Source organism: Dicentrarchus labrax, unplaced genomic scaffold, assembly GCF_905237075.1.
Source record: "Dicentrarchus labrax unplaced genomic scaffold, dlabrax2021, whole genome shotgun sequence".
Lineage (NCBI taxonomy): Eukaryota > Metazoa > Chordata > Actinopteri > Moronidae > Dicentrarchus > Dicentrarchus labrax.
The window spans coordinates 6,405,077-6,417,729 of NW_026136707.1; the positions used below are offsets into that span (position 1 = coordinate 6,405,077).

A 12,653-nucleotide genomic window follows, 5' to 3' on the forward strand; every position below is an offset into this window, starting at 1 on the left:
ACCCGCTCAAGGGGCCCTGGTTGGCGGCTGAAACTGACCCCTGACCTCTGGCAAACACTATCTCCTTTACAGCCAACTTTTTTATTACAGCTAAAAAGGTCAATTTCTGCAAATGTATGCACCCCCACTCCTCAGTCAGACTGTGAATATCACTGATCACAATGCTAAGTCACATCATGCTTGATAAGTATTCAGATCATGGAGTGAACCGGTGTCCTCAAGGCATAATTTCTATCATTTGAGACTAGGGCTAAGGACCTGTAAGTGGCTGCTTACAGTAAACCAACATATTTAAAGGTTCTCAACAGAGCTCAAACGCCAACAGAAACCATTAACAGGACAGTGATTTAAGGGTGACAATGTAAGGTCTACAGTATTACGCTTAAGTGTCCTTGAGGGAAAAAATACTACACCCTCCGGACTGTGGTTTCTAGTTTCCCCCTGGCCTTTTGACTTCTCTGTGCTGGCATACATCTTCCCTATACGATCACAATAACATCAACACTGAAATATCCTATTCAGGGGCAGATGTGTGAATTAGAAATGTGTTTAAGAAGCAGGAGTTATGCAGGGTTTTTTGTTTTTTTTTGTACCCATAAGACACCTTAAACCTCCATTCCTATAGGTGTCACTATAGTCGGCCATCCCCCTCCCCTTCCACGCTGCTCCTTCTCCTCCTCCCATCCACCAAACCTCCGCGAAAGGGTGTGCGTTTTGAAGGTTGTATGAAGCTAAACACCAGCGCAGAGGAGAGCAGTCGCCACTTGGGTTGACAACCCAGGACGAGCCACTGCAGCCGGGGCGGAGCACACCCAACCAGAGTCTTTTTACCCCCACCCTCCCCATCTTCCCTCTGAGCTTAAACACCCCCCCACCCACCCTCTGAACCAAGGTCTTGTCCTCCAGGGAGAACGGTGGCAATGCCGCATACACGGACACCGATGTCAAAAAGTTGAAATGCACAGGTTTACAAGGCAAAATGCGAAAGTGGCAGCTGTGCGGCTTCTCTTCAAGGTCAGTATCTGAGCGCCGCCGTCGCCGCCGCCTCACGGACGAGTTTCTCGGGCTGTCGGAGGGAAGAAGAGGCGTGGAGGGGGATGCCTGCTGTGTCTCGCTTGCCTCCAGCATCAACAATGACATCTTTCGCCGACATGGAAATTGATAGCCAGTGACACAGAACACGGACAAACTTGTGAAACACCGCTTGTTTTTTTTTTTTAAATGTTTTTTTATTTGCTTTTTACAGCACTGAAAGAAAGAAACTCTTAACAGCGTCTTGACATTTCCTGCTTTCTTTCAACGGCCTGTATCGGTGCGACTGTTTACCTGAGCCACAAGCAGCCCCGCTGTTATCAAGCTAGCTACCGTTGACTGACGGAATGGGCTTTTGGTTCGGTTTCCGCCACTAACGGTAGCCCACCTGTATATATAGGCAAGAAGAACGGGCCGTTAAAGTCAGTTAGAATGTTCAACGGTTGGACAGTTGGTTACCTAACGTGACGTTACGAAGTTTTATCCAACTTCCTTGAACTTGTTTGGGGTTCTCAAGCCGACTGTCTTTTTTTTTGACCAACTCATTTCTTTTCAAATTACATTTCAAACATGGCTTCGCGGACAGGTACACACAGCCCGGCCGGCATCTGTAAGAGTTTACCGGAGCGGGGACTGCTCCTGCTGATGGTTCTGGTGTTTCTGGAGGGCTCCGTGCTTCCTCTCGGAGCTGCCAGCTCTCCGGATGTCACTCACCAGGCAAATTCGGACAACCACATAGTGAAGGAAGCGGGGCATAACTTCACTAAAAAGCCTTTCCCTGTGCTCAGCCTCGACTACCACCACATACAGGCTCCTTTTGAAATCTCGTTATGGGTGCTGCTCGCCTCTTTAATGAAATTAGGTGAGTACTGTGTTGATGTCACATACGTTATGTTAATGCTGCCTTTTCAGGAAATGCTAGCTGAGGGGTTAGGTTATGGTTGCAGATGTTAGTCAGTGTAGGTGTGTTAGTCCCTTTTGCATACAGTTTTTTTCCACCAGTACCTGCAAATCAAAACAAATAAAGGTAGAGTTCTCAATCTCAATAAAAAGTCTGGGTTAAACTATGAACTCAGATGGCTCCTGCAGAGATAAATCAACTGACATGTAAAGTCTAAGTCTTGATTTAGATAACAAGCCTGCAGATATGGCTATTGATGGGCACATAATGATTGACAGAAAGAACAAACTTATCACTTTACAGTTATAGGAGGATCTCTGACCACCAGGGCACCCTGCTGCCCTTTATTCTGCACATCAATTAAAGATGCCACCGATTGTGCTGAGATAACAAGTTTGACCAGAATAGCTTAATTCAATTGGTGACTCAGAGGGTAAATCTATATTGCTGGTCACGTAGATTACTCATCAGATCTGTCGGTGGTCTTCTGCTAGTGCTTACTCCTTGCTACAGTGATGACTAAGCAGCTTAATGCAGCAGTCTGGGATGTGGGACAGAAACTATTTGGCAAGTTTTCAACACGGAGGGGAACCGTCTGCTACGCTATTGTGAGCCAAAGCCTTACAACGTTGTCCCAAAAGCGACAAGCAAATATGAGTTGAACCACACTGTGTGATGCACACTGAAACACCGTGCAGCTCTTCACTTTCCTCTTTTGCTTCACTGTGTTCTGTTTACCTACTTTTTTTTTTTTTTTTTTTTTGCCGACCCTCACCTCTCCACTGCTTCGTGCTCTCCTTTCTTTCCTTTTTCCATGTACTCTCCTGTCTCTCCATGCATCATCAATCTCCCCTCGCATTGTGCTTTCCACAGCACCGCATTGTCCCCTGCTATCTTTTTCTTTTCTTTCTGAGAGCCAGCAGCTTGTCAGTTCCCTGTGACATCAGGGGCCTGACTGAGTCACCAGCCTGTAAGCCAGAGGAGAATACAGCCTTCAGTGTCTGGGCGAGAAGCCCGGTGTCTCTGGGGAGGGGACAGGCAGACCGGGACCCCCTGGCCCCGGTGGCTCTCTGTTGGGAAGCAGCTCAAGGGCATGGAGTGAAAAATGAGAGACGAGAACAAGGAGAGAGTTAGTTAAATGAATGATGAAAGTATAGGAAGCAGATGGGAGGCAGAAAAGAATTGGGACTGGATAAGTGTGTGGGCTGACAGCAGCAGCAGACAGTGGTGACCTTAAGCCTTTGATTATCCCTGGATGGCTGAAAATGGGCTGTGGGTAATTCAATGTGGCTACACTGCTCAGCCTCGGTTCAGCATCTGATTCATGTTCATAGACCTAATATCTTACGAGCCTAAAAGCCCATCCTCAGTCCATTTATCTCTTTAGGAACCCTGTCTCTGGCATGGTGCCTTTCTGTCCTTATTTTTCACATGAGTACTTTTCTTGGATTGATTATACCCAATGCAGTGGCTTTTCTTATGTAACCCAGAACCCATGGGATGTCATTTTACTGAGAAAACACCCTAACAGTTGCAAAGTCCTTATATTTATGAGATTTTGTTTATTTTGGCCCCTGCAATTAGGCTACAGGCCAGTATTACACAGAAATAACTATTCTTTATCGACCTATGGCGAAAGCTATAATTGGCGCGGGAAGCTGACTATATAGTCATAAAGTGATCCATTTGTTTAATCTCTGTGTTTAGAGGAAAGGTGTGTTCTGAAGGATAGTTATAATCAGGAAGGATTAATGCTAAGAAGCTGTTATCTAAACGACATTGTTCCACATTCGTTTTGTGAATGTAATATGTAACAAGACACTCATAAACAAGACTTCACCTGCAGTTGTAAAGAATAATGAGTACACCTGTAGTAGGGAGTCAGGCTTAAAATAGTTCATAGTCTTATCAAACATCCATGCAGCACTGACTTTCAGATTGACCTTTCGGTTAGGTTTGATCTGATAATATTCACCAGTAATGCATAAGTGGGCAGTGGGACACACCTTGTAACTTAGCAACTTATTCCAGCGTTCCCCTCCTTCCAGAAAGGCTTCTTGGAACATGTCTGACATGTCTAGTTTGTCTCATCTGTCATTTGTAATTCACAACTGGCCAAACAATTTGACAAGAAGGTGTGTGTTACTTCAGTGTGACACTCAACATTACATACAGAGGTGCTGTTATAGTTTTTGTTGTGGTGGGAGTTGGGCAGCAGTCCCAATGATTCCTGTAAGTACGAGTGAAGAAAAGGGAGTGAGCATCAGCTATATAGAGTGAAGAGTGAAATAAACAATTAACATTTTGGATTGCTAGTATCTTACTTTATGCCTGACCATGCTGTGCTTGTAGTGATTTAACAAGTACAGTTATAACAATGTTCTCAGCAGTGCTGCAGTTTTTATTACAGCAATTGTCAAGAATATTTTGGAAGTGAGAATAAAGAACTTAACTGGTTGTTATCAACACAAGCTCTGTTTATTATTAACTTTTTTAATATTTGTAATTACAGGTGAAGCACCAAATTACAGTAACTGTGCTGTATATGCTAAACTCAGTACATTTGTCTAAAAGCAAAAGCTGTTCAAGCACATACAGTAAGTAAAAGGACCTAAGTGGAAGTTTGGTTATTTTTAGAAAAGTCGGGTAATTTATTATTTTGTGTTTTTGTTGTATATTCAGACAGCAGGAAGTGACATCAAGGGAAATACTGAAAGACTATTCTCATTCATTCCTGGGAGGACAGCGTAGATACAGATCCAGAGCTTTGGGAATGAGCCATTCCACTGTGAGTGGGCATATAAATGCAGATTTTGAGAGCTGATTTGTCATTGTTGTATACTAAAATATTGCACATATTCAATGCCAACGCAGAATTGTAACTTCAGCAGGCATAGGATTATCATATATTAGTGGTTAACTAATTGTTGTAATCTGTTTTACCCAGATACAATGGAAAGTCCCTGTCAGGTTTTGTCTGTCTTTCATGTGGTTCTTTCTGATTCTCACATGAGGAACTGTAAAAGCTTTAGGCTGTTTTGCCTTGTAATTACCAGACATAAATGTAGTCAAATGTAGTTTTTACAGTGTGTACTTTAATTTTCTAAGATCCATTATTACTTGGATCAACACTATTTAAGGAATGGTTCGATTGTTTTGCTCGTTTGTTTGCAGAGTAAATGGTTCCCTTAGAGTCCTACCCAAGGATTGCTTTATCTAGGGTCAACAATTGATGATAACTAAGGTTGGAGACATTATCAGTGTTACTGAGTTTCACTCACAGACCACCTGTATGTGTTCGTCCTAGTACTTCCTGCTACAGTCACTGTATTTTTTTTTTTTTTTTTTATTAAATCACAACATTTTCTCAATAAAATCAGTGCCCGACCACACTTTGACAAGACATATGACTCTGTATGAGTAAGTAGAGTCAGTATGTCTGATTGTGATTCTGAAGTGAATACATTTGTTGTTTTGGAGTCCAACTTTATAGGCTTTGTCAAACTCATTAAGAAACATGGGCCTTACTAGTGTCCTTATCTAAAATGCCTGTGTGGGAAAGACTTGATGTGTGTTGTCAGAACCCACACCCTTGGTAAAGCTTAAGTCAATGTGTCACAAGCTATACACATCTTATCTTTCATGTGTTACTTATGTTGGGATTTAGCACATTACTTTTCTTAAAGAAAAAAAAGTATGTTTGTTAGTTGGTTAGTTATGGGAATTGATTATTTTATCAATTTTCTGTGTGGAAAAAAGAAGTCCTGCCTCGTCAATGCAACTGTTTTTTATTTACTTATTATCTCTGAGTCCGAACACAGTGTAGAAACAGTAGAACAAAGGCGTGCAGGTGACTGAGGTGTACAAAAGCTCTGCTGTTTAATTTGGAACCGGTTATATTTACAGTATTTGTTTTCATTTAGGTTTTCCAAGTCAAAGTGAAAATCTACTAAGCCTGCCTGCTTGACGCTAATGTTATTGTTACATAGGATATTTACTCTCTGTAACAGACATGCTGCTTGGTTTGGAAGCAGCGTTTAGGGTGTAATTTGTTTGCATTGTGCAGCTGTCAGAAAAAACATGCTGGTTCTCCATTCAATGTCTAAACATAATCTTATAAATGGATGTCTTACTTCTTATGAGATTACTCTCTTTTTTTGTTGATATCTAAGACATTTAAGTACCGTAGATGGTCTCTAAAGCAATAATACGGACAGCACAGTGGCTCCCCCATCAAAACATGTATGTTAGGTTCATTCTCCAGTCAGTACCGTTCACCAAGGCATTGGTTCAGAGGGCTGTACAGGGGCTGCTCACTGCTGCTAGTAGTTATGAGGATGAGTTAAATGCAGAGGACAAATTTCACTATGAGTTGTACTATGTATGATGAGATCATAAAGTTGGTTTAATGGTTCTCCATTCTGTGCGTGCATCACAGGGTTTCGAAAAGTAATGATCAGTTCAAATGTCAGAGGCTGAGGACATTTTAGCAATTGAAAATTATTTCTATTTTAAGAAATGACATCATGGGTGCATCAGTGGCTTGTACTCTTTACCTTCATAGAAGTATCTGCCTTATCTACAATATTGCTGCCGTCTCTGTGATATAAGACTATCTCTTGGCAGCTACAAGACAACCTCAAAGGTGGATCTACTGTATATATCCACACTTGTCCTTTTATTTCCTTCTTTGCCAAATCCTTGTCTGTTTTCCTTAGATTTGAAACATCAGACACTAGAAAGGCTGATGTACAGTACAGTATTGCTTGTAACAGACATTTGATTCTGTCACTGAATTGTATTTCATTCAGTAGTTATAGTGGAAGATGTGCTTGTGCAGTAAGGATCAGTTAGAAGTGTTGTGGTGTTAACACAGAACCTCATGAGGAATCACCCATGTGAGTTAGTAGTATCGTTGTACAGATATGGCGCCAGGGATCATACTGAAATATACCAGCAGCAGGCCATTATTAATAATTCAAACCAATACTGGTGTTGTGCAAGCAACTTGAGGAGCACAATGATCTGCATCATACAATCAAACAATGGCCCGCGAAGGCTCATATTTTTCACAGCATTGTTGTCAAGAACAATGCCTGTATCACTCTGAAATACAGGTGTTCTTGAAGTTCTTAGGAACATCAGTATGTTTAGTTGCAAAGCTGGCCAACTAGTTCTCAACAGCTTGATTTCTAGGAAAGGTAATGTATGTATGACCAATCACCTTCTTCAACAAAGCGACTGTTTAAATGTGTTCTGTCTTTTGTGCTTGCTTGATCCAGCAGATCTGGTTGCCAGCAGTGTACAATTAGTCACCTGGCAACAGGACACAGTTCCTAGCTTTGGAAATGATTGTGTGTAGCAAGTGCCTGGCTGTGCTGACACTGGGTACACATGAAGAAGTGAAAGAGCTGTTACCCTTTGCTGGTTTTCAATAACCTTGTTGCATAAAGGCTCTCAGCAGGGAGTTGGGCAAAGGCACAGTGCCTGCTATTATTGACAAGCATCCAGGATCAACTGCCTTAGAGTTCAAAATGTGGCATAAAAATCCTTGTGTGTTGCATACTTTTTTTTTATACAGCTAGTACACTTAGCGCTCATCTCCTTCATACATATGTCTTGACAGCCCTGTAGTTGTGTGCCATGGGCTAGTCTTTGAATATCACTGCCCTCCTTTTCACTATCTTATCTACTATTGTATGGCTCTTCACTTGAAGAGCACTGAAGGCCATAATTGGAGTCACGCAGGAGAGATGTGAGAATGTGTTAACTGTCACCATTTAAGTGAGGTTGAGGACATGTCAGGCTTCGTCCACTGAGCCTTTTCTCCCTAGGTTCTGGATGTTTTGAGAGTTTTTACATTTAGAAGGGTTTGTATGGCTTTTTGTCTCATTTGCTTCCTGGTTCTCCAGCATGCACAATCCTCACTTGTCCCTCCTGGTCACCTATGAATGATAATGGGGCATTTAGAGTGTCACTGTTGAGTGTTTCCCTGCTCGAGGCACCAGCAGTAATATGTTTAGTCTATCCAGTCATGAGCTGTTTGGCCTTTCGTCGAGGACTACACTGCCCATCTTATTGAGGCTTTTGTGTAAGTGACTGTCTTTGCAGAGCTTGTATTTGTTCAAACCGTTTAGGTATTTTTCCTTCTTGAGAACTGAAAAAACCTGTGTGACCTGCTGTGTATTATTCCACAGCTTCTGGACAGACTGGTATGTCATGGTATTCAATGAATAATATGTTCCCTATAACCATTGATTCAACATTAGCCTATGACCAGGCTAATGTTTTGCAATAACTGCAATAATGAAATACCTGCTATTGACAAACCAACCACCGGGGATGGCAAGCCACTCCCACAACCGCGTGTGACGTCACATCATCACGTATCGCATAACATAACAGAACTAACTGGTGACTTTATGCAGCCGGAAGTTGCTTGTTAAAAGGGCCACAGACCCAGGAGGTAGAGTGCAGGTGATAAGTACAACCAGGTACTGAGATAAAACATTATCCCGTCATATGCCTCACAAAGTTATTTGCAAAAACCACAAAAATTGCGGTATCACCACCTACCAGGCTATTGAGCCACTAAATCACTATTAGGGACATTTCCTTCACTGCAACCTGTTTTACCAGCCTGAAATACCACATTTGTGCAAAACACAGGCACTCAGGAATGTAAGAGCTCATGCTGTGACAGATCTAATTCAGCTTATCTTATATTAAAATATTTGTAAGTTGTGAGGCATTGCTATGATATGGAAAAGTAATGGGATAATGTTGAATTTTCCATGAAACCCTTGAAAGGAAAACCCCACAGATACTTGATACTCTGGCTCAATTTTTGGAAAAAATCTGTCAATCTTGATGTCCTGTCATTTTTTTTGTTCATTCTGGCCTATTTATGCTAAATATTTGCTTCTTTTTAGTAGAGCTCTAACGTATGGGTAGTTATATCATAAGTATTAACCTGTGCTTAAATTATCTACAATAACATGAAACTTGAGCTGCTCAGTGGCTCACAGCAGAGGAAGTTTGTAAAACTAGGCCACTCCCTGCTGTGAGTGTTTTGGTGTTTGAATTTGTAAAACCCTGTTTACCACTACAAGTATTCCCTGTGGGCATTACTGAAAATAGTTGCATAGTCCATTACATTATCTGTGATTTTCCATGCACACGCTGTAGATATAATGATGATGAAATACCTATTGACAAGCCTACAGCAGAGCATGTCAAGTCACCACCACATCCGCATGTGGCATCACATCATCACGTATTGCTCAGTATTTGTTTTTTAAGATGAGAAAGCATCCTGGAGCGGCTAAGCTGAAGAGATGTGACACAGCAGAAGAGACGTGACACAGCAGAAGTGATGTCTAAACACAGCGCTAGTCAGTATCCCTCAATCCAATATTACAGTACCACACAAAAAGGTCACGTAGCTGACTGTGAATTATTCCAATTCACCACAGCTGTGGCGTGTGCATCCCGTGACTTGCTAATGTTTCGCTTTAACAAATAACCCTGTTAACTGGTCACAGACCCAGGAGGCAGGAGGAGGGAGAGTGATAACTACAGACACTGAGATGAAAGATGACCCTGTTGTACAGCTTACAAAGTAATTTGCAAAAACAACAAAAAATTTGGTACTACCGCATACCGCGCTGTGAAGCCACTCTAAATCACCATAAGGGACGTTCCTTCACTGCAATACTTCCAACAGACAGAACAGGCTTGTGTTCCCTTAAGGGGATTGCTACAAACATGACATGTAACATCCCTTATGTACATACAAAGTGTTGCTGAATTCAAATTGTTAACAGGGGAATATCTTAATTCTTTGCAATTCTTTACTCACATTTGAAATGAAGCAAGGTGATAGCCAGCTAATATGAATTCTCTTACTTGCAGAATTTGTATGTAAAATACTCATATGGGTATTGTTTCTGTATAAGGCCTGTCACTGTAGTCTCTTCTATTCACCTCGGAAGGAACCAATGAGCTTACTGGAGGTGTGCAGACATCCTTTTGTGTAATCTGGTGTCTCAGTGTCACTTTTAGACACAGCTTCTTAATTATGTAACAGAGCCTATAGGAGGTTGAGGTGTTGTGAATATTAATGAGCCAATTTATGGTGCTAATTTAGCATTCATTTTGAAGTCTACACTAGATATAATTATCCTTTATTCTAAGAAGACATTTTGCTTTGGATAATCTCAGAAGTAGCTGTGGAATTTATATCCTGCCTGTCACATACGCCTTTAGGGGAAATCACATAAGGTTTCAGTTTACTGTGTTTCAAGCAGTTATCAACGGACATCTTTGTTAACCCACCTGGCTATTAAGCCTCTGTGGAGTTGTGGATGCTGCTTGTTTTCTGATAAAGTGCATTGAAAAGAGAAAAGCACTGATGGGGAAATTAGGTCTCCTTAGACTGTTTCAAATAAAAGGCTTCCTCACTGTCCTTCCTCTGAGCTACAGCTGCATGCAGCTGTATAATCCACAGTCATGCACTTGTTGAGCTTGTGTGCTGAAACACTAATAGTGTTGTCCTCGAGCCACCCAAGCATAAACAGCCCTCCCCCTTCCTCAGATGTGTTGTGTTCCCACAGAGTATTTCTGACTCTAAATGTTTGCATACTGTTAAGACAACCCTGAAATAATAAGTTAAAGTTCAATATAATTTCAGCTTAATGTGTCTTAATTATAAATGATCTATTTACTTGCAATGGTAATGCTTGTTTACTGGCAGCATGTTGGCGAGGCCTGGCCATTACATAACAATGTGCTAATGAGTGAATAATAATTAGCCCTTCCACTATCCTCTTTGTGCAAATGTGAGTAAACTGGACCACACCTGCATCAGCTGTTCACCTGCACGGCAATTCTCTCATTGCTCAGGAAGGCACACACCCTGTGGCTACTGTGCCAGATGGTGCTGCTGTCATTGCACTGTCCAGCCTTGTCCTAAAGAGCTATGCATCCGTGGTGGTTTAACATGTGCCGCGTGGGTGCTTGTATCCAAGCTTCTAACAGCACAATGGGTTAACGTTCTGTGTGAATGTTACCATTCAAATCTAAAATTATAGGTGGCGGTGGACAGCATATTTCCATCTAATAGGGTGTAGCTTAGGCAGATATGAAAAGCATCTTGTTGACATGGCACGACATGTTGATTCCTCTGCTTCTGTCTCTATAAACAAACACAGATGGCAAGATACAGGTCTTAAATGTGTCATTCATAAGGGCATTAAGTCCTTTTGGGGCAAATAATCCAAAGCAGGTAGCATTTATCACACGCCAGCGTCGACTATCAGCGATTTTGCATAACTCTGAAATTCCAAATATGTGTCAAATGAGAAGTGCAATAATTATTTGCAGTGCTGCCCCTGCCAGATTATGTTTCGGCATGATAATAACTATTTACATTATGTCTTATCTCGTATATTGTCTACCCCTATGAAATAGTTAAGCCTGCATGGGAGCATGTGGCATTATCTGGTTCATATTTCTGTTTGTGTGTTATTGTTAATGCACCATGTCGTCAGTTGATACACCGCCATCTGGAAATTGACTTCTCAAGTCCCTCTGCTGCTGTAGTGTACAGTAAATATAGCTGGGGAAAGACTTCTCACTATGGGATTCACGCTGCTGTCTCTTTGAAGTCTATCTTCTTTTGTTAACTATTTATGCATAGGTTGCAGTTGTCCTGTCACCTCACTGTGTAGCCTTGTGAAGCTTCACAGCAGCTCAGGGTGAGGATATTTGTGGACCCATATCAGCTCAAGTCAAACAGCTTCTTTCATTCGTCAAGCAGTAAGAGTCTGGTAATAATGTGTCTTGGGTGATCCAATCACACGTGGAAAGTACGTCAGTTTACACCTGGCTTTAGAATGCGTCTCGAGTGACGACTTGTGATCGGATCTCTCTTTCCTGCTGTATGTGCAAAAAAACACATCATTTGCAAAGACCATTATGCTGGGACACAATGGACAGCGTTTTAGAAAGAAATAACCTAATGTGTGACATTTGCCTAATTTATAAGTAGGCCCAATTAAATAAGACTTTGTCAAAGACAAGAGAGCCAAACAGAGTCTGGGACTGGTCACAAAGACGTTGAATATTGGTTACTGTTCAGTGTAACTGTAAACATTTTCCATCTTTACCATCTTGTAAAGTTTCTCCTCACTCAGCAACTCTCAGAATATGCAATTAATGTTTTAAAAAACTCTGAGGATATTGCAGTTAGTAGTTCAGCGGGGAAGACAAACCATGTTTTTACAAACATCTGCTGTTTATCTTGGCAGGTGAGAGAGCCCAAACATGTGATTTGCATTACAGTGAACCAAATGGAAATTAGACTGCATGTTTTGTGTGCGCTTGAAGGATGTCAGTTGAGTAGGCAGTCCTTCAAAGTGGCCCAAGACACATTTGTGTACACATTGCTAAAAGACCTACGTACCTGTACTTAGAACTGTCCACTTGTGATCAGATCACCCAGGATACATGTTAATGCCAGGTGTAAACAAGGCCTTACTGCTTGTAAAAGCATTAACATAAACAGTCTCTGGTCTCCGGGCACTCTCCTGCAGAGCTGCTTGTGCCGTGACATGTAAGTCATGTAGCCCTCAAGCAATAGCAGGTAATTGCAACGGGTTATTTCAATTATGCGTAACTCCTCCGAAGTTGGATTAGTACACAAACAAGAAGGCAAATG

General features: G+C 41.6%; 1 protein-coding gene across 2 annotated transcripts in view; it reads left to right on the forward strand.

Annotated features, from left to right (window-relative positions):
* The first annotated feature begins 712 nt into the window (after positions 1-712).
* Positions 713-12,653, forward strand: part of slc9a1a (solute carrier family 9 member A1a) — a 28,896-nt gene continuing 16,955 nt past the window's right edge. Inside the window, exon 1 of one of the 2 annotated variants that reach the window (XM_051406246.1) lies at positions 713-1,894. In XM_051406246.1, the coding sequence (XP_051262206.1) occupies positions 1,603-1,894 (292 nt within the window). In that variant the 5' untranslated portion in view covers positions 713-1,602. The remainder of the gene's footprint in view (positions 1,895-12,653) is intronic. The other variant, XM_051406247.1, reaches the window with a different exon arrangement.